At 43.3% G+C, this 21,334-nt stretch overlaps 1 protein-coding gene across 1 annotated transcript; it reads left to right on the forward strand.

Annotated features, from left to right (window-relative positions):
- The first annotated feature begins 1,037 nt into the window (after positions 1–1,037).
- adam19b (ADAM metallopeptidase domain 19b) lies at positions 1,038–20,732 on the forward strand. Its single transcript, XM_084352471.1, has 23 exons — positions 1,038–1,292; positions 1,953–2,065; positions 2,166–2,236; positions 11,067–11,145; positions 11,346–11,422; positions 13,690–13,891; positions 14,009–14,074; positions 14,368–14,439; positions 14,544–14,710; positions 14,899–14,983; positions 15,213–15,352; positions 15,768–15,945; positions 16,046–16,135; positions 16,232–16,427; positions 16,794–16,902; positions 16,992–17,208; positions 17,366–17,443; positions 18,164–18,272; positions 18,370–18,496; positions 18,664–18,766; positions 18,869–19,216; positions 19,307–19,404; positions 19,493–20,732. The coding sequence occupies exons 1-23, from the start codon at positions 1,172–1,174 to the stop codon at positions 19,497–19,499; spliced, it is 2,853 nt and encodes a 950-aa protein (XP_084208597.1). The 5' UTR covers positions 1,038–1,171; the 3' UTR covers positions 19,500–20,732.
- The last annotated feature ends 602 nt before the right edge of the window (positions 20,733–21,334 follow it).

The following is a 21,334-nucleotide window of genomic DNA, read 5'->3' on the forward strand; positions in this document are numbered from 1 at the left end:
ACCAGACACTGGTTTCTGGACTACTTCTCTAAAGCCTCTTTACCGCTTGCCGCTTTATTTTTGGAGTCGGAAGTTACAGTATTTGGATGAGATGTTGGAGCTGGAGGGGATTTCCTGATTCTGACTGAGAACCCGATGGCACGTTGTGGTAGCAACTTGTTTGTCACAAGGTAGCCACGCCCTAAAGCATAAATTATATCATCTATTTACTTCTGAATAGGACCATTATTTACAAAGTGAACATCCTGCTGTGTTGAAGAAAACTTGAAACTAGCGATTGAGACCACAAACTCATTTTGAAACTGTTTACTGAAGGAATCAACCAAGTTTGAAGTCGGGGCATTTTCTCATAAGCTTACATACAGTCAGACTTCTTCAGGAAACCAGTGGAGTCCCCCCCCCCCTACTGGGCATCAGAGAGCATGCAGGTTTAAGACTCTGCTGGACTGGCTTCACATTTCAGACCCGGAGATTACGTCCAATTTTTTCCTTTTTTTTTGCAAAATGTAAAGCCTGTGGTTCAGAGTATACACTATATTTGCTGATGTCACTGTGATGTCATCTGAGTTTGCTCAGTTTGGACCTGGAGACTACAAATTTATGACATTAAGCTTGTGTTGGAGATGTGGAGTTGGTATGGTATGGGCATTAACAGGCAGGGAGGTCGAATGGGGGGGGGGGGGGGGTTGCATGATGGGAAATGTAGGATCCAGCATTTTTAGAGTTTAAAGCACTCCAGGGAGTAAAAGTAAGACTATCTCTGTCTCTGCTGCTTTAATTTAATAAATCCATCAGCTCTGTGGAGGCACAACACTACATTTCTTGAGTGGTAGAAATTATATCATAAATATAATATCATTTTTTTTTCTTCTGTTTTTCTTTAATTGTCGTGTCTTGAAACTCTTACATCTTTTCATCACATCCTGGCTCGCCTTGCCTCACCTCGCCGGCACAGTGTCTCTCCCTGTGTGTGCGTAATGAAGGGGAGGGGTTGAGAATGAAGGAGATGTGCGCCCCGCGGTCTGCGAGCATCTCATTCAGCGGCGGCAGCTTCTCATCATGTCACACCGGCGGCGGTCCCTCCTCCATCTGATGTGAAACGCGCACACCTCGCTCACTGCACATTTATGTCTCAGTTCAGCAGATCTGCTCGGAGCCTTTTGTTGTTAGAATGCGTCCAGGAGCGCGTCCTCCTCCTCTCGACGCCGCGCTGTCCTCCTCTCTGTGTCTGTGTCTCTTAGTTTTGCTCAGCTGTGTGGAGGCTGCCGTGTCTGAAGGCGGTGTTTACGATGGTGAGTGTGATCGTTTCCTCGGGGATGATTGAGATGTGCTGGGAACACGAGATCAGCATTGCATTGCATTAGGATACAGATTAATTGTAGTCTGCAAATGCAAACTTAACGTGTTTGTTGGTCATGCTTTTGATGCCAATATAGGTCTGTGTTTTTTGTTTTTTTTACATGTTAAAGTGAGTCATCCAATGCACGAATGAAAGAATATTTTAATAGCCTGTAATTCAATCACTTAAAGGGGCGCTGTGTATTTTTGGAGAAGAAATTCAAACTCAGAATTTTACTGTTTGCAATATTAATGAGGTAATAACACAAACATGTTTATTTTTTCTATATTCGGATAAACAAGCTGTTCTCAGAGGACAATAAGGTCCCCAGAACACTGTTTGAAGCTAAAAAAAAATGGTGGCAGGGTCCGCCACATATAAAAGTCAGTGATTAAATTATTCCCCAAAACTACAGCGTGCACCTTTAAGTGCACATGTTGCAGATCAACTCCAACACGGCAGTTTGTCACGCGTCCTCCCCATTTTCCTTTTCTTCTCTCATATTTTGTTGACGTGATCGTCTTGCACTACAATACTTCATTGTGTGTGTAAATCTATGAGGCAATAAACCGGCTTCTGTCTCTGATTTTCATTCTTTCTGTTTTTCGTTAAGGAGAAAATAAGCAGGCTTTGCTGAGGAGCATCCTTGAGCACGTTCACAGTTATGAGATCACTTATCCCACGTGGCTGCATCCTCACAGACGCAGGAGGTCTGCCAACAAAGAGGTGAGTCGATCTGAGTCAAAATGATGTTAAAAAATATTTTAAAAAATATGAGTCAGCTTTTGTTTACCCGATGGACGATCTGCTTTTTTTGTCCTTGTAGCATCCCACAGAGGCAGTGGTTCAGATCTCAGCTGAGGGCCAGGAGCTCAGACTACACCTGGAGAAAAATGAGTGAGTGACTGAATAAACTACACAACACTGCAGTGATTCATACATATGCTTAGAGATGTTAAACATCTGCAGAGGTGGCGAAAGAAGACACATTTTTAACTCAAGTAGAAGTACAGATACTTGTGTATAAAGGCTCTGGTAAAAGAAGTGCTTCAAAGTCTGAAGGACATTTCTACCAGTCATTTCTGTCCAAAGCCATCTGAGCCTCACGTCATATTCATGTAATTTAATGACTTTTAAACTTGAAGGTTGAGTCAGTAGGATTCGTCCGAGCTGTTCATAAATGCACCAGAAAGATAGTTGATTGTTGAGTCTCATTCTCAGGACATCAAATACCGACACTTTGGGTCGGTAAAGCGTCCGAGCAGCAACGAGCTGAGAAAATGAGAAAATCCAGGCAGAGGTCTGCAGTGTCTCTGCAGATACGAGACACCAACACGCCTTTTCTCCCCAATCAAGTCTCCCTCTCTGTCTGTTTTCGTTTTGTTACGTCTTTTACATCGTTTCGTAAAGTAAAAGTATAAAGTTGTCAGAAAACTTAATACTCAAGTAAAGTACAGATACCTGCAAAATCTACTTAAGTACAGTCCGACAACTTTTGGAGTAGAAGTGCTTCATAGGAAAAGGTAAGAAAGAGAAAATACCCAAAAGCATTCAAATCGTTATCTGTTACCAATTATTCCAAGCTGATTTTCAAATCAGTGTCTCCTGAGACGTCCACGAGATGCCCCAGCTCGCCCCGTTTGTCTGACCAGATGTTAGCTGTCACATAGACACATTTATAAGGTCAGTGTTCCTGTGGGTGCAGAGAGGGGGGATGGAGGGAGGAAAGCAGGGTGATGGCTTTGGACGACAGAAGGTTGACACCCGATCCGTGCGCCTTGGGCAAACAGGAAGTAAGACCGTGACTCTGCACCTAACATCCTGTAATCTGACAGAGTGGTTCCTGTCCAGCAACAATGGGGATGGCGATAGGAAGGGAGCGGAGTATCTGACTCTTCTAATGGACAGTGTGATGGCTGGGTGGGAGATGTCAGCGGTGACAACGGAGCTGCGGTTTATCACTTTTGGATTTGAGCCAGCACACAAGTGGAATGGGAAGCTTTTATGAAGTCCATTTTTACCATCAAATAGGCTCTCTCTCTCTGTCGTCCATTCACTCACACATTAGCAGACCATGACTCCGCCGTGTCTGACCGACTGTCCCCTCAGGGATCGACCCCCCCTCTGCGCTCCCTCCCCAGCAGGTGGTCACACTGTTAGATTTCCCTCTGGGCAAAGGCATTTTCATCAATCACTCCCAGTGTTGAGAGCGGGTCAGAGACAAGGGAAGACAGTTGAAAATATTATTACAGTTTTCTGGGTTGCCCAACATGAGAAAGAGACGAATCACTGATCAGAACTGATAAGCAGAAAAAGAGGAAATACAGTGTACAGAAAATGTGATTTCTTGTAGTTTGTTTCGAAAAACCACCTTTTGTGCAACTTCTTTCCTGGAACAGGAAATGTGTGAACGTTTCTTCACTGGTGGGAAACACTGCTGCTACAGTTACAGTACAGTGGGAGTAAAGTGATGAGGACTATGGTTTTAATATGATTTGAATAAATTAATGTAGAAATTCATCTTAAAAAAAAATGATGAAGCATGAATAGATTGAGTTAATGCTAAAGAAACACATCCTTAGCATTGATCCTTTAGTGTACCGTGTCTGAGAGCTTTATTGATCCGGATAAAAAGTCATGTAAATACTTATTTCTGCTCCAGTCTTTAAAAAGGGCCTATTAAGCTCATCTCCAGCTCTATCATTTTACTCTGAGAGTCCCTGAGAGTAACATCCATAGACTGCAGTTGATAGAAAACGCTGCTGTCAGGCTTTTCATACATACAAAGAGAACTTGCGACCACATTGCACCAATCCTCGCCGCCCCTCACTCGTTACCTGGGAGTTTTGGGATTGATTTTAAGATTTGACTGCACTTTGAATGGTCAGGCTCCAGCCCAGATCTGTGTTTGTTAACTCATTACGAGCCTGCAGGAGATCCTCTGGCACGCTCATACTGATGGTCCCACAAGTTTGTTTTGTGACCAAGGGTGACCAGGCTAGCTTTGTTTTTGAAAGGTGCAATATAAATAAAGTTTATTTATCAGAGTAGCTTTACAAATTCCTTATTTATCCTCAGTTCATCCTCTGTCTTCAACACTTTAGCTCCTGTCTCTTTAAGGCCCACCACCAAGCCACCAGGAACAGCGCCGGGCTTTGAAGCCAATTTGACACCGGAGCCAAACAGTATAATTACGTCACATGATGCACACTGGCCAAATACACTTTTTCCCGTGAGTTTGCATTGTGAAAGGCTGTAAAACGCTGAATAAATGTTTTGGAGCATCGCAACCCCCATGAAATCAGAATTTGAGCCACTTGGTCTGATAACATTTGGAAAGTGTAGAAGAGCCATACCATTAAATTGTTTTATTCCCATTCAAGCTAAACTGGAAGTCAGTTGGCTCGACTGACAGAAGTCTTTAGTGCGCACGCTCTGCGGCATGAACAATGCAGAAGCTTTGCAGAAGATCCGGGTTATTGAAGAGCGAGGAAGGCGAGTTTTTTTGTTTACAGAGCAGACGACAAAATGTCATCTGGTCGTCCTGAAAGCAGAAAAAAACATCGACCACACTTCAATTGAGTATCTGACATTAGATATATGACAGAAAATAAGAATAAACTTAATATATTCCCCGCAGGGCCTCTATGAAAATGATTAGGTGGAGAGAGGGGTCAAAAAGGTGGAGGGTTATGTATTTTTTCTCTTTGTCTAAAGGAAGGGAAGGGTGGTGGTAACAACTGCTGTAATAATGTTTTTAGAAAGGACTCACCACAACTTATAATGTGCAATATGGTGCATATTATGAAAGTTACAGTCCATTATCATACTAAGTTTTTATTTAATAGTGCAACATTTGAATTTCTTTGTGCACCTCGAGCATTACGACTAAACAAGTTTAACAAGGTTATTGCATTTTGAGATTTTAAGGGAGAAAGTCTTTTCCTTAGTCAGGGGAAGGATCCATTGAATAATTTAGTAAAGCTTTTTTAAGAACATTGCACCATGAGGTTCAGAGCCCCTCGCTGCCTTACGTAAGTGTTTTATTGAATTCAAAGAAAGAGCTCGCAGGCTCGTCGTTAGTTTGAGCTTCACCACCAGCCAGTGCTCTCCCACTGTTCAAGCCTAAACATCAATTCCCTTGGTTACTGTGATTCTTCCTCTGTTGGCCTCACATGGAGACAGATCTGTCTCTGTGAGACTATAGGAGGTCTGAAGAAGACAGCGGTTTGTGTCAGTGAAGATCAATGTCTCATCTTGGAGAGAGGCCAGAGAAAATGCTGCCAGGGTCCGTCTCTGTGTCCTGGCTACTCCCTCTTGTCCTCATTGCCCCTGCGAGTGTTTCTCTGACAGTCAGCAGATAAAGGAGAACCTAAACTCGCTGTGAGATGGTCTTGATCTCGTCTTTCTGTTTATTCTCCTGCAGCATTTTACATCTCATTTTTTCCCAATCTCCAGTCCACCTTATCTGCACTTCACTTAATCTATCACTTAAGCAAAGCCTGGAGAAAGACGGAGCTGTGAATTTTTGCGGTACATCGGTACTCCCAGTGGCTGGAGCACACACTCAATCCATTTACGTCCTCCCCAGTCACACTCGTCAATGTACACGTGTGTGTGTGTGTGTGTGTGTGTGTGTGTGTGTGTGTGTGTGTGTGTGTGTGTGTGTGTGTGTGTGTGCAGGAGTCTTTTTTTGGTTTCTGTTCGTGCAATCCGTGTGAGTGTCTGCGTGTGGCTGCTTGAGCTTTTACCTTAATGAAGGGTGGTGCTAGCGCCCGGAGAGGCTTGATTTGGTTAAGAGCCAGACAGAGGCTAGTGTGCTGACTCAGAGTGCAGGAAAAGGGACGTGATAGAGGGAGGAAACGGTGTAAGAGAGTGAATGATGGACCGGAGGAGAAGGGTTGAGGTGAGAGAAGTCATGGAAAGAGGAAAGTGGAGACAGTTGGGGTCAGTTTGGGTGTGAGTTATGTGCAGATACGAACCGTGTGGATATTCTTGCTTCCTCCTCTGCATGACTTTCCCTGCTCCTCTGTTTAATGCCCTTCCTGCACAGCCTTAAGTGCATGAACCTGAATTAAGCACTCCCATGGGAAACGTGCACATCATTGTCCCTCCTCTCCTTCTCCTCACCTCATACGTCTTCCACTGTCCACTCTAAAAACGAGCACCCCGTCCTTTCTTCCCTGATCTGATGTTCCCCAGGGCTCTAGTACAAATATACATCTCCCACGCGCTCTCTGCGGTCAGGGTTTAGCAGACTGTGGCCACACGCAGACAGGCGACACACACTTGTAGACACACAATGAACACAAACAAGGCTAAAAGCGCAGACCTGATGGATCACAGAACCAGAGGGATGTATTTGCTTGCCCTTGTTTCCTTTGTTTCTATGTTTAGTCTCACAGTGGCGCGGCCCTGACTGCTTATATCTTAATCCAGGCCTGTGTGTTGGGGAAACACTTTCAGGGCTTCACACAACAGAACATTGGCCTCCCTGTGCAATAAAAAGCCTCTTCATCATCTATTGCCGAGTGCTACTTTGACTTTGCGTCAGCCCTTCTCCCTCCCTCCGCCCGTGTGCGGTGATGTCATCCGATACTATGAGAGAATGCGACCCACTGACCCCGATGCATTACCCGACGTCCCCTTCTCCTTCGCTATCTCTCGAGTACATTAGCATTACTCCCCCGCCGCTTCTCTCCCCTCACGAGGCTGAACCGAGCCTTTGTCTCAGCCTCACTACTAGACAGTCCTGATTCAGCCAGTATTGGGCTCCTCAATCACAGCATCTGTCCGGACACTGGAAGACATCCAAACTCTGCGCAGCGCTCACGCCATCACACAGAGGCTTCTGCAGTCCCGGTTTGAATGCTTTCACAGCATTTACCAGACTGCAATTAGACTCAATGGTTTGGGATATTCCAAAGCTGGTTCATTCAAAGGTTCAACATTTTGGGAAAATACGCTAGATAAGAAAATTGATTGCAGTTGTATGCCTATCCCCGTAAATATGCAGCTACAGCCAGCAGTGGGTTAGCTTGGCTTGACATAAAGACCGGAAACAGGCGGGACCAGCCAGCTAACTCGTTATATCTTGTTTGTTTAATCCCTACAAAAACCAAAGTGTAAGAACAACACTTTTTAGATTTACGGGCGGTCATTTGCTCGACTGTTTCTTGACAAAGTGCAGTTAGTTCCTGGAGTCTCAGCCTGGCAGCCTCAGTGTGACAACTAATGCCTATGAAGTCACTGCACCCAGCCAAGAAATAGTCCACAACCCCAATAAAACCGAATACACAATTACACTTCTTCTTTCTGTACCGAATATAACAAGCAAACAAAGATATAAGGGTTTTAAATAATGAGCTTTAGATATGCTGGTTGAAAGATAAAGTTACCAGACAGAGCCAGGCGAGCTATTTCTAGTCTTTATGCCAAGCTAAGCTAACTGGCTGCCTCAGATACCACTGATCAAAGGCTATCAGTGTGTTTGACAACAAGATTTTATTTTGTCACGCACGGATATTCATACACAAATTCAACTGCTCTCCTCGTTCTGTCAATATCGGGCATGATCACTCTTTGTTCAGAGACATACACAAGTGTGCAACAGTGCAAGTACTGTTTTCTGTCATTTCCTGTCATTTAGCGCGATCCCAAACATCTATAGTCATTTCTGCTGGTGGTCGGCTCTACCTTGCAGAAGCACGGTCTCTCATTGATTTAAAATAAAACAGTATGCAGAGATTAACAAACGTCATCATGTTTAACTGCACATGCATTTTTTTGTTGTCCTCATATTTTGTTTTATCACCCAGTTAATGACTCATTTACCTGAACTGTATTTTTCTTCTTGGTAAACTTTTGAGGCAAGTTGAAGAAGCTATGCTGTAAGATCACAGCTGCTGATCTTGGGGTGGTTCCTGCGGTTGCTTCTTCACACCGGATGGCAGTTGCGTTGATTGATCTCTTGGTTTGAATAAACCACCGGTACAACTACAGCGGTTATATAAAGAGATATCATTGAAGTTATTTTCAATGCCAAAATAGTTGAGGCATGAATTGTATTTGACCTTCAACAGAACTGACAAAAGCCGTTTTGAATGTGACAAAAACAACGGTTGGATTTTTCATCAGCATGTTTAGAAATATGGCAAAACTAAGCTGGTATTGTGCCTTCAGGAGTGGTAATTGCTCTGTTAATGGCATGTTGTGTCTAAATGTCACATGGTAGCAGGTCATCGGCCCAGCGAGCGCAGCTGCTGACTGGCATGTGAGAATAAAGAAGAATGGAGCAGAGAAAGAGTCATTATGCATCTCCTCATGGAAGAAGTGATTCCTCGACCACTGTAACAACTGTTGAAGAGCAGCAGGGTTAAGATCAGTCAATCATCAGCCACTCTGCCATTAATCCTGTCTGGTAGAGTGACAGATAGCAACACCGATGAGAGGAGAGCAGGGTGGGAATATTAGGGAAACTTAAATAAGGAAAGCTAGAGGAAGGCCAGATATAAATGAGGCTAGAGGGTCAAATCACAACACAGCGGGGGTTACCCCGTTTAGGGTGACATCAGCCGGATACATTACCACTGACTGATCATTTTAAAGTTTTCTCATAGACTGGTTGTGTGTCTGCATACAGAGTCCCCCTCATCCCCCCAACCCCAGAGTGGTAATCTGTTAAAGGACGAAGCAGCCGTCTTTAATCTTTGACTTGCTTTTCTGGCTGATTGCATCAACAGGCTGTCATTGTTTCAAGAGGCTTGTCTCCTTTAGGGCATCTGACGGGAGAGAAAAGAAAAATCCCCATCTTCCCTTCATTTGTCTCCATCATCCTTTAAAAGAATAGTTTGACCTTTTGGGTCGCTTTCTCGACAAGAGTTAGATGAGACACTTGATACTGCTCTCATGTCTGTGCTCTAAATAGGCTATTTATAGCCAGCAGCCAGTTAATTTAGCATATGCTAGGCTTAATTGTTAATCCCTTTTCATCTTTGTTGGATATAATGAATGTAGGTTAAAGTTTAATTGATACTGAAGCATTTTGAAATACACTGAATTGCTTTCATGCTGAGAATAAATAGGCTACAGCCAGGAGCTAGCTAGCTTAATTTAGCATAAAGACTGAACACAAAGGAAAAGGGCTAGCCTGGCTCTGTCCAGCAATGACAAAATCTGCTAGCTTAACTGTTATAACCTTTTCATCTGTGTTGGATAAGAGTAAATAAATAGTTCAGCATTTTGGGAAATAGATAAGAAGAATGATAGCCTACAAATCCCATGATCATCCATTAAACAAAAGACAGCAGAAGCTGCAGCCTAGCTTAGTTAGCATCAAGACTGAAAACTTAAAGAGGGAAAAGAGCTAGCCTGGCTCTGTCCAACAGTGACAATAGCCTAGCTAATTGCTAATATTACACTCCCCTGTAAAACCACAACTTTTTGATTTTACATTTTGATTTTTGTATTAATTAAACCAAATATGTGACTTGTTAATTCATGGGCTTTTAGAGGTGCTGGCAGGGGTATTATTTAACCTCAGATAGAGCAATGCTATCTGTTTCCCCCAGTTTCCATACGCTAAGCTAAGCTAGCCAGCGCTGATTGTAGCTTTGTATTTGATGGAGAGAAAAACAGGAGAGTTCTCATCAATTTTTCAGCATTAAAGCAAGTAAGTGTCTGAGCTGGTTATTCAACTTCACTCAACTGATTTACACTTATTTTATCTAACTTAGTTAGCTTAGCCACTGAGCTGAGATAGAAAATAATTTATGAAGATACATGATGAATAATAAAATCCTAGCAGAACATCTTTGGTCCGTCTCATGTGTATTTCAGACTTCAGTTGAGTCCAGTCTTTCGACCAGCAGCAGGAAATGGGCCTACATGTAGGTTCCTCTCCAGCCTGAGTTCATTGCAGTCGCAGCCTGTTTAATGGATCCGAGTGAGACTGTGGGAGGAGAGACGAGAGGAGACAGAGCAAAAGAAAACCAGCTGTGAGGAAGAGCTTATGAATGAAAACAGGAAGAATGGATTGAGACAGAGTTGGAGTGGAGAAAGACAGGAAAATAAGCATCTGTACGAGATGTAAATATTGAGCCGGTGTGGTGACAGAAGCTTGACAGAAACAGCCAGAGTCTGAGGACACTCACTCAATCACACACACACACACAGATGGAGAGGAAGAGGAGCGTAATGTTTTCCAACAATTCAATTAATGTCTCTCTCGATTTGTGCATGCTTGCCTGATTTATCAGCCTCTCCTGTGCAGTCTGTAAACGTATGCTGATGGAGAAATTCCAAGTTATACAGAAAAATTAGGAAATTGGTAAACGTCAAACAAAAGCAGCCTGGATATACCAACAAACTTAAACTCTAAGTTTCCATATATCCTACTTTAGCTAAAGTCAGAAGGGTCATTCAGGAAAGGTACATATGGATTTTATTACCGTCGCTACATTCTTCTTTGTATTTCCTCTTATCTCTGAGGGGATCTTTGTCTAAACCTTTAAAGCGGCCTGGTTTTGTAGAGTGTCTCTGTCAGACTAAATGTTTTATGACCTCTGAGCTGCTGGAGAGACTCTTCCATCTCCACTGTTTCCTGCAGCTTTTACTCCCGTATATTTTTCACCATTGGTCCACCATATTGCTGTTTCAGGAGATTGAATGTCTGGCGCTACGTGTAATCTCTTCAAATTGTCTCTGAGTTTGTGCTGTCTTCCACCAGGCAGCTGTTGGCCCCTGGATATCAGGAAATATGGTACACTCCCGATGGAGGCCGCAAGTCGTCGTCTCCTGCCAGCGCTGTAAGTCTATTGGACGGTTTGATGTCCTTAAACTGCAGTGGGGAGTTATAAATGATCATAAAAGAGAAATACATATCAATGCTTCTGTGTAAGAGGCTGGCTTAATTTTTTGCTTTCATAACAAGGTCCTCTGGTTGAATGACAGTCTCTCTGATCGCTGCGTCCCTACATGGAGAGCTTTAATTGTTTTTGTCTTCCAGGGAAACTGTTTCTACCACGGGGAGGTCCACGGCGTCGAGGGCTCCAGTGTGGCTGTCAGCACGTGCTCAGGACTCAGGTGTGTAAAACAAACATGTTGTATTCATAGTTTTCTGTTGAGAGGACTTTTCTATTTCTTCTCTTGAAAAAGAAGTAGAGAGTTGCAAGAAGAGTTAGCGCTGCGGATTGAATCACGTCGGGATGATGTTTGTGATTGATCTCATGAAAACTGTGATTGCAACTCACTGAATTAAAACCATTAGCTTCATTATGGCTAATTTTACAGCCTCGGTTTATTTGTTTCCAAGCTGACATGCTCATTTTGGGCCAGGAGAACAAAATTAATGGATGCGTAGTAATTTCCTCAGTGTTTTCTGAGTCGTTGATAGAAAACCCAGGCAGCTACATTATATTATAAATCATTTACTGTTGTTCAGTTGTTGTATTTTGGTCAACTTGCCAAAGAGACTTTGAACATCACCCCTAACCCTGTTTATAGTTAAAAACAAACCTGGTTACACTTGTACCTAACTAAGAAATCCCTTTATCCATGAGAAACGTAGCTTATAATCCCCTTCCCTGATTACAGAAACCATGTTTATCCTTTATACACAACATTTGAGAAGTCAGGTTGTAGCAGAAATCTGATGTAATCCAAGCGCCCTCTTTGCCACATTAACCCTGCTCCTCGAATAGTCCCATTTTCCATGTTGTGAAGTCATTCTTCCAACTAATGTGCCTTCATGAGCTTTTAAGTCGTAATGTGGAAACAACATGGGCGCTGTTTATAGGAGACCTATTAAGTTTTTTAATTTTTTTCCCTTTCCTTCAGTGTTTTATCCGTTCTTGTGCATGTAAAAGATCTGGAAAGATAAAAAGGTCCACGCCAACAGCAGCTCCTCTCTCCTCTGTGACATCGTACGTCACCGTGTCACACATTTGCATTTGCACATTTATGTCTCACAGCTAGTTTAGATTTAGATTTAGTTCAACACCGCTGCTCTGTTGTTGTTAGCAGCGCTGGCTCAGGCATGTGTGAGCTGACCAATCAGAGCAGACTGGGTTATCAGGAGTGGGATCCTTAAAGAGACAGGAGCTTAAATAGTGTTTCAGACAGAGTGCTGCAGCACTGGACAGTGTGAGAAAACTGATGTGTTAAATTACTTTTCTAACTAATCGAAGTTACTCTACATGGACAGCAACCAATGGCTACATACTTTTTTTACATGGGAGCAAAAACACACCACATGAATGCACTATGAGATCCATGGCATGCATCAGCCTGTTGCGACTGTACACATGTAAGATATTTAGGCTATTTTTACAAACAGAATATATTCTGCCAGTATCAGTAAATCACACTTTAAGAACTGAAATGCTATTGTGTCGATTTTCGAATCCTAAATCGACACACTGAGATTTTCACAGTAGATGCCGACAGTCGTAAAATAAGGCTTAAGAGCTCTCATAGAGAATCCAGATGTTTCGGATGAATAGAAGTCGTAACCACAGCCTGCACAACAGTTTATCCTGGGATCAAACTGTATCTAAATAGATAGATGTGGCAGGAAACAGTTGTGTGCAGTGTCTTGTGCTGTCCAGTAGGTTAGTAGGTCACTGGCTCCAGAGTTGGTTCATTGAGTACAGCTCAGTATGGAGATCCTGTGTTTCTTCCTGGTGTGGATCCAGGGCAGCTGATCTTTCCTATAGAGACAATCAGAAAGGAGAGGCCGGCAGCAGAGGAGGAACTGGCGAGCGCTGACAGAAATCGCAGCCATATGTGTGTTTTTGTGGTTTGAATGCTCAACTGGAGGGCGGGTGAATGAATACGTCTTCCTACTAATGTAGATTCTCCGGAGAAATGCAAAGCAGCATAGAGGGACGCTGACATGTGGGCGTTCGACCTCTCCAGATGTTTTCTACAGCTGCTCGACCTGCTGCTGTGTGCATGCTCGTGGGTTTGTGTATAGACGTGTTCATTCGTGAGTGGTTTTGTGAAGGGGCCAGAGGATTGTGTATCACTCCGTCTGTCCCAGCTGATCTTCATTTATAAAGGGCAGTAAATCACCTGAGACACTTCCTCTGCTCCACCCAACCACAAAACATCCACAGCCGACTAACAAATATTATTATCTGATGTGCAACCATATGGTTTTACCACGCTTCAGGATTACTGTTAGAAATGGCTTTTAATCTGATGTTTTAGGCTTTGAAAAGGCGCTCAGTTTACAATATTGGCATTAAAAAAAAAGATTCCACATAAACAGACAGCAACATCATAAATCCACATTGATTTCCTTCGAGCTATGATTGGCTGGAACCATCAGCAGTGTCTTGTTTCCCCAGGGGACTGATTTCTCTGAACACAAGCGTCAGCTACCTGATAGAGCCTCTTCCTGCTTCCGCGGACGCGCAGCAGCACGCCGTGTTCAGAGCCGAGAGCCTCCATCTACCCGGAGGTAGCTGCCCGCATCACCACGGCAACAAGGAGCACGAGGAGGGGCTTAATGGCTTCATCCATGGGATGATGTCACCACGGAGCAGAAGGGTGAGTTCGGACAGGACTGACAGCGATCACCTGCCTGAAATACTTAAAAAAAAAAAAAAAAAAGGCAAGCGTGCTCCCACATTTTCTGTTTTAAAGTATTCTGTCTTCATTTTTTAGGAGAAAAGGGACCTGAGCAAGAATATGAAGTATGTGGAGCTGCTGATAGTGGCAGACAAGGCTGAGGTGAGGACACAGATGTGGATGTGGACATATTTGGTTATTTTATAAGTAGACAGAAACCATTAAGCGTGGGAGTGCAGGATGTGGCTTTGTGTGTCAAAAGTATCATGAGCTGATGGATGGATAGATCGGTGTCATTAGATATATTTATATGTAGCATAAATGGTGTATATCAGCTAGTTAAATTCAAGCTCTGAATCACATCCTGTTTTTCGTCTGAAGTGTGAAGTTTGAGGTTTGGGAAGCCGTATTAAGAAACGTGGGTGTGTCTAAAGTGTGGTTTATGTCGTTTGCAGTTTGACAAACATGGGAGTAGTCTCGACAAGACAAAACTGAAATTACTGGAAGCTGCCAACTTAGTCGACAAGGTAACATCCGGCATTAAGCGTGAAAACCACAAACAGACACTCACGCTTGTGTTTAGAAGTGACAGGTCTAATTCCTTGTCTGTCACTCTCCTCCACTCCCACAGTACTACAAGCCTCTGAACATCCGTGTGGCCTTAATCGGTCTGGAGGTGTGGACCAGCGGGGACATGATCAGCGTCTCAGACAACCCTCACGGCACTCTGGCGGCATTTCTGTCCTGGAGACGCAAGCAGCTCCACACGCTTCCCAACGACAATGCTCAGCTCATCACGTCAGTCACCCCTTCACTTTGTCTCTGACACTAGTCTCCCCCTGTATCCTCTAAGCCTCTTGTCGCCGTGGGGTAGAGCCCTCAGTTGATTTTATCTACATTGTGTGAGACAATAACCATCACCAGTTGTTTCCCAGTGGGCCTTTGTCCAGCTGGAACTAATCACCGGTGGCGTTTTGTGTCTCCAGGGGGAGGGGGTTCCAGGGCACCACCATCGGGCTGGCCCCTCTTAAAGCCATGTGCTCCGACTACCAGTCTGGTGGAGTGAACACGGTGAGAGACATGCGTCTAAACAAACACGAATCCTCTGCAGGCACTTGAGTGGAAATGAAAACTCCTAACTTTTTTCTTTTACAAACAAAAAGTACCAATGTGGCACTTGAGTTCCTAATATTTTACTGGAATGCCAGCGTGTCTCCCAGAATTTAATTAGACATAATATTTTTTTTACCCACCTACCTAAAAGATTGAATTTCTCTTTGACTCCTTCTCTTTTGACCAGGACCACTCAGAGTCAGCAGTGGGTGTAGCTGCCACCATGGCACACGAGATGGGCCACAACTTCGGCATGAGCCACGACAGTACAGGCTGCTGCCAGGCGAGGGCCGAAGACGGAGGCTGTATCATGGCTGCTGCTACTGGGTACGATACAGATATCACTATGAAACTTTCCCAGTTGATTACTGACATCAAGACAATAATTTTTTGTATTACAAGTTTTCTGTTATTTGCTCAAATAGAAGGCAAGATGGATTATTTAATTGGCATTTATTCTCTTTTCTCAACTATTACACAGTAAATGTTTTTTGAATTATGAACTATTTTGTTGATGTGAATGTCTGAAAATCTGCATTCTGGATCTGTAATGTATGAACTTGTGTAAGGCCATGCAGGCTGAGATGAGTATGCATTGTAATTCACTCATGAATGAAATCATATCTCTGTGCAAAGATTTACTGCTTAATTATAGTTTGAAATGATGTTTTTTGATACTTCCACCTGTAAAACAAGACATTTCTTACTAACTGTATTTGTGCTTCTCCTCACCACAACCCAGGCATCCATTTCCACGTGTGTTTAACGACTGTAACCTGAAGGAGCTGAGGAGCTACCTGAGCTCTGGAGGAGGAAAGTGTCTCTTCAACATGCCGAACACCAGAGTCATGTACGGAGGGCAGCGCTGCGGCAACGGTTACCTGGAGGACGGAGAAGAATGTGACTGTGGAGAAGAAGAGGTCCGTGTGTGTCGCGTCCCTTCAGTGTTGCAGTGTATATTTTCCTAGTGTGCTTCTGCCAAGACTCATGGCTCTGCTCTCTGATGCGTGTGTTGTGTAGGAGTGCACCAGTCCCTGCTGTAATGCCAACAACTGCACTCTGAAAGCTGGAGCTGAGTGTGCTCATGGCGTCTGCTGCGAGGACTGCAAGGTACTATCATCTAATCCAAGAGAAACACAAAAATCCTGTCTCTTCATCTCAGTTTTTCCCCCCTTAACTTCCCCTTCTCTTCTTCTCTCTGTCCAGTTGAAGAGTCCAGGCGTGCTGTGTCGTGCTCCCTCGGGGTCATGTGACCTGCCAGAGTATTGCGATGGGAAGGCAGAGTCCTGTCCTGCTAATTTCTATTTAGTGGATGGCACTACGTGTGCAGGCGGGCAGGCGTACTGTTACACCGGCATGTGTCTGACCCTGGAGCAGCAGTGTCGGTCTCTCTGGGGACGAGGTGGGTAAACTAAATGTTTATAATCTAGAAATCTGCTGACCATCACATAATGTCACATTGTGTCTTTAAAGCAGTTAGACATCCGGTGCATGTTGAAGCAGAGAGGCTGGGTAGAGTTAGAGATGAGCCCTCAGTGGGTCACAGGATTAGGGACTGTTATTGGACAGTGTCCATGTTCACGTTGTGACGGAGCCTCCCTGGAGAGCCTTTGTAGTACCACAGGAGCCACACAGAACAGTAAGGGACGCCATCTGGTCTCCATCAGGTGGTCACATAACACACTGTGCATGTGTGTGTGTGCGTGTGTCATGTGTGTCTGTGCGGCCATACTAATGTGTTTCTGTACATTATCTTCTCTGACCGCAGAAGGCCGTGCGGCCCCTGAGCTGTGTTTTAAGAAGGTAAACGAGGCTGGAGACATGTACGGGAACTGTGGCAAAGATCTGTTTGGGAAGTACAGGAGCTGTAAGGACAGGTGAAGATCGAAACATTTAGGTTCATCTACTCCAACAGATCTACTCAATCTAAACAACCTGATGATACCGTTTTTGTTATTTCTGCCAGGGATGCTAAGTGTGGGAAAATCCAGTGTTTAGCTTCAGCCTCCAAGCCAATTGAGAACAATGCTGTCCGCATAGAAACCACCATCAGTGTGGGCAACAAGAAGATCCAGTGTATGGGAACACATGTGTACAAGGCTGGGCAGGGGGACGAGGAGGCACAGGGAGACACTCTGGACCCAGGCCTGGTCATGACGGGCACCAAGTGTGGCGCTGACTCGGTGAGACTCAGACACATATGAAGATATATGAAATTGAATTTATTATTGCATGCTTTAGATCTTTTTATGTCTTTTACCTGTCAGAAAGTCTACCACTTATAGGAACAACTCAGTCCTCTAACCTGTTCACTGACTCTCCTCCTCCGTCTCTCAACAGATTTGCTTTAATGGAGAATGCCGCAATGCATCTTTCCTCAGAGCTGATGAGTGCAATGCCAAGTGCCACGGACACGGGGTAAGTTTCTATGTGCGTGAGGAGGGATGCTGAGGAGATGGATTTGGCTGCCAGCCCACTTTTATGGAAAGATGGCAAACTTGGCAGTGACGCAAATAGTATTTAGACCTTTTACTTAATTAAAAGTAGCAGTACAGCACAGTAAAAAACAATACTGCAGTACAAATGAAAGTCACGCCTTCAAAATCTAACTTTAACTGGCAACAGACAAGTTTTTTGCTTGAACTTGTCATTGTGAAGTTAATGTTGTTTGCACAATGTAATGGCTATAGAATAAAGACACCACTGATGTTTAGATTGGCTCCATAAACCTCCACTACGCAGTCGTGTCTGCCACCGGCCTTGAAGTCTCCCTGGAAGATGATGTAGGCTGGCAGCCTGGCACCATTTTTATCTGCTTTCACGTCTTCATCAGAGACTATATGAATGAATAAACTCATGTTTTGCCCTGAGGGGGTTGTCTGTTCAGCTTCAAGTAGAGGTACTAAAGTGCCAGAAAAACATACATAAAGTATCAAAAGTAAGAGCATTCATTATGCAGCAGGGTCCCCATCAGTGTTATATCTGTGAAGTTACTACTAGTCATAAATATAGTGGAGTAAGATGTACATTATTTTTCTCTCAAATACAGTGAGGTATACATAAGATGTTATTCACGTCAGTATAATGAATATAAACCTTTACATTGTAATTTTACTCTGTAAGTTGTTCTTTCCCCAGCTGTGCAACAACAATCACAACTGCCACTGTGACGCGGGCTGGGCTCCTCCTCTGTGTAACCAGAGGGGCTCAGGGGGCAGTGTGGACAGCGGACCTGTCATCAGTCAAAGTGAGACAGCCGTGTTTTTCATATACTGACAATTTATAGTTAATAGTTTTTGTAATCATGCAATTTTCTGACTCTTGTCTATTTTATATTCCAATAGGCAGTTTCCTTCTACTCCTGCTGGTCGTCCCGCTGGTCCTCTTTGTGGTTTTTGCTGGTGGCCTGTGGTGCTACTACAGACACAAACTCCACCCACTGAAAACCTCTGCTCCACCTCCAGTGCCAAAGTATGTAATTCTGATACAATAATAAAAAGTATGAACCTGAAAATAAGCATACTATGAGATACTGTATTTAAATACCAGCTGCTGTTGTGCGTCTTTAGTCTCTGTGTATGTTGTATGGATGTTTTAATGATGAGTATGTACTTTTGTATTTGTGTTTTACACCTCAGTGTTTCAGTCCCTGTCGAGAACAAGCCTCTGTGTGCAGACAGTCAGGTGAACGGTCACGCCAACCCGACGTTCTTGCTAAAGAAACAGGACTCCGGTCACCTGGTAAGAAAGCCCTTCACGAACCAGAAAGTGCTATAAATCTATATTGTTTTTTTAATATTGGACCAAGCCACTGAACTTTGTAATGGTTGCGTTCTCCCCCAGGCGAAATCCTCTCCTCGTCCAAGCCCGTCTTGCTCATCTCGGTCCAGACATGCCATTGTGCGTCCAGCAGGGAAGCCTCCTCCCGTACCTGCGTATGCTGCAGAGCAGAAAAAGCAGATGGCTAAGCCACAGACGCAGCCTGCAGCCTCTCCTCAGAGACAATATTCTCCTCAGGCAAACACCTTTAAATCTGAGCAGAGACGAAACCAGGCTCCACCACCACCCTCAGGACCTCCACCTTTACTTTCACCGAACACCAAAACACACTCGCAGAGTTCAACAGGATACAAACCCCCAACAGACCCTCCAAACAGACCTCCACCACCTTGTCCTGTCAAGCCATCAGTGGTGAATATCTTTTGTATGTTTTCAAGTTTAAAAAAAGTTCTGCTTTAGTGAATTCAAGGTGAAATGTTTAACTTTAAATTTTTTTTGTAGGAACAGCAACAAATGAGAGGCCCGCTGGTGACCACTAACGCCCTGCAAAGAGGAAAAGCTGCTTTGGCTCCATCTGCTGGACAGAAAGGGCCAAACAGGTAATTCATCTGCTGGTTATTTTGAATTACAATGATTGCAAGTTCCTTATTAACTTCTCTTCTTTCTTTCTTTTTTTGCTTCTTTTAGGACCTAAGAGCTCAGGGAAATGTTGGAGAACACCGCCTACATTCAGTAATGGACTGCCTCAATTGTATTTTTATTAGCAGCTTAATAAAAGTAAAGGTGGCGCTGTAGGATATGATAAATACTTGAAGGGTCGAATTATAGCAAATTAAAGTACATATCACAGTGAGTATGTCTTAAGTCTTTAAGGCTTAATCCATGTTTGGCAAACAACTTGAAACAGCCCGAGCTGTGAATTTATGAACTTCTTCTTTTTTTTATTGTTATTATTGTCCCAAAGTTAGAAATGTGAAACTGTTCCATGTGTGCGGCAGTGTTGAGACACTGTTACAGGAGTATTTATTCACAAAGAAAAATGAATGTTTACAATGTAGTCTATGTACTAAATGTGGTGTCTCTTAAAGAGCATCAGCTGTAAAGGAATATCTTATATTAAGAAAAGACGCCAGTAATGAAGTGCTTCGTATGTGTGAATACGGAAGGGAGCTTAACTGGACGAACGCGGACCAGTGAAAGCCCTTCATGCATGCTGTAAGTATATGCTTATGATGAGAGCTACATGTGTCATATGTATTATGTAGCAGGAAATGTTCGGGATTTTTCTGTTGTTTATTATTCGTTTTGTTTCATGTTTTTATATTGGTTTTGAATTGCACTTTGAGCAATCTTTTTAGTATTATATACCCTCTGATGGTGTCAAAGGTGGCTGTTAAAACATCCTTCCACATTCACCTCTCAAGCCTACAGGACTTGAGTGTTTGACACCGTACACATTTGGGGAAACTTCATCACTTTAAGGTCACCACTCAGACTCAGTCTAACCTTTAATGCGTAGTTGTGTTTCTGACAATCAGTGAGTTGTCTTTTCAAATGATTTCATATTAAGAACAAATTAAATGTCTCAAAATTGCAGCAAAGATGGGAATATCTGACCGCTCAGTGGGAGTTTCCTCGTGACCAAAATGCTATAATGCTACTCTTCTATCAGAGAGGACTTTGTTATGTGTCTGCAGGTTATGCAACGGTGATCACTTCTGCATTACTGTAAGATACTGTTAAAAATCATGCTCCATTTGACTGCTGAGGGGATGAACTGGTTTTATCTGTAATATGGAAATACAGGCTGTCAGCTGCCATGTTTTACCTTCTTATCTCACCTATGCAAATCCTGGCACAGTGCAACACTGTGTCTTCAACTGGAATTCAAATAAACACAGAAAAAAATAAAAATATAATGTTTTAACTGGTTGTGTTTTGTGATCTTGTCCCCACTCACCCAGCTCACTGAATGAGTAACACTGGAATTGTTGCACTTTTCATTAACGCTGCTAGAGAACATGCTTTTCTGCTGACATGAAAAAAAAAAATATGTCAAATGGGAAAGAAGAATGATGTCTGTTCACTATAAATGACTGTCATGGCGCTGCACAGCGTAACACTGGAGTTTGTATGTTTTCATCCTCCCACCAAAAGACCAACGACTTGGTGGAAAAGGCTGCATGAATTGGAAAATCATTCGAATTTTAGTTTAATTCATTTTTGAAATGCAACACTGACATATCATGATATGGATGATACGGTTAACGTGCTAGCAAACAATGGCTTATTAGCACAAGAAGCAGGAATAGACATTATATTAGCATTTTTATTTGGAGTCCCATTTGTGGCCACCTGAATGACTTAAGTCCATTATTCACTCTAATTTTTGTTCTTTTATTGTCGACCAACTACTGAGGAAAATATGACTTACATTAAATGGCCCATTGTTTACCAGCTAGTTGTTAACTTTGTCCTGTTGTTTGGTGGAGGACAGGTAGGTTTATTATAAGCCAAAGAGGTTGTGTT

Source organism: Pagrus pagrus (assembly GCF_965226575.1).
Source record: "Pagrus pagrus genome assembly, chromosome: 5".
NCBI lineage: Eukaryota > Metazoa > Chordata > Actinopteri > Spariformes > Sparidae > Pagrus > Pagrus pagrus.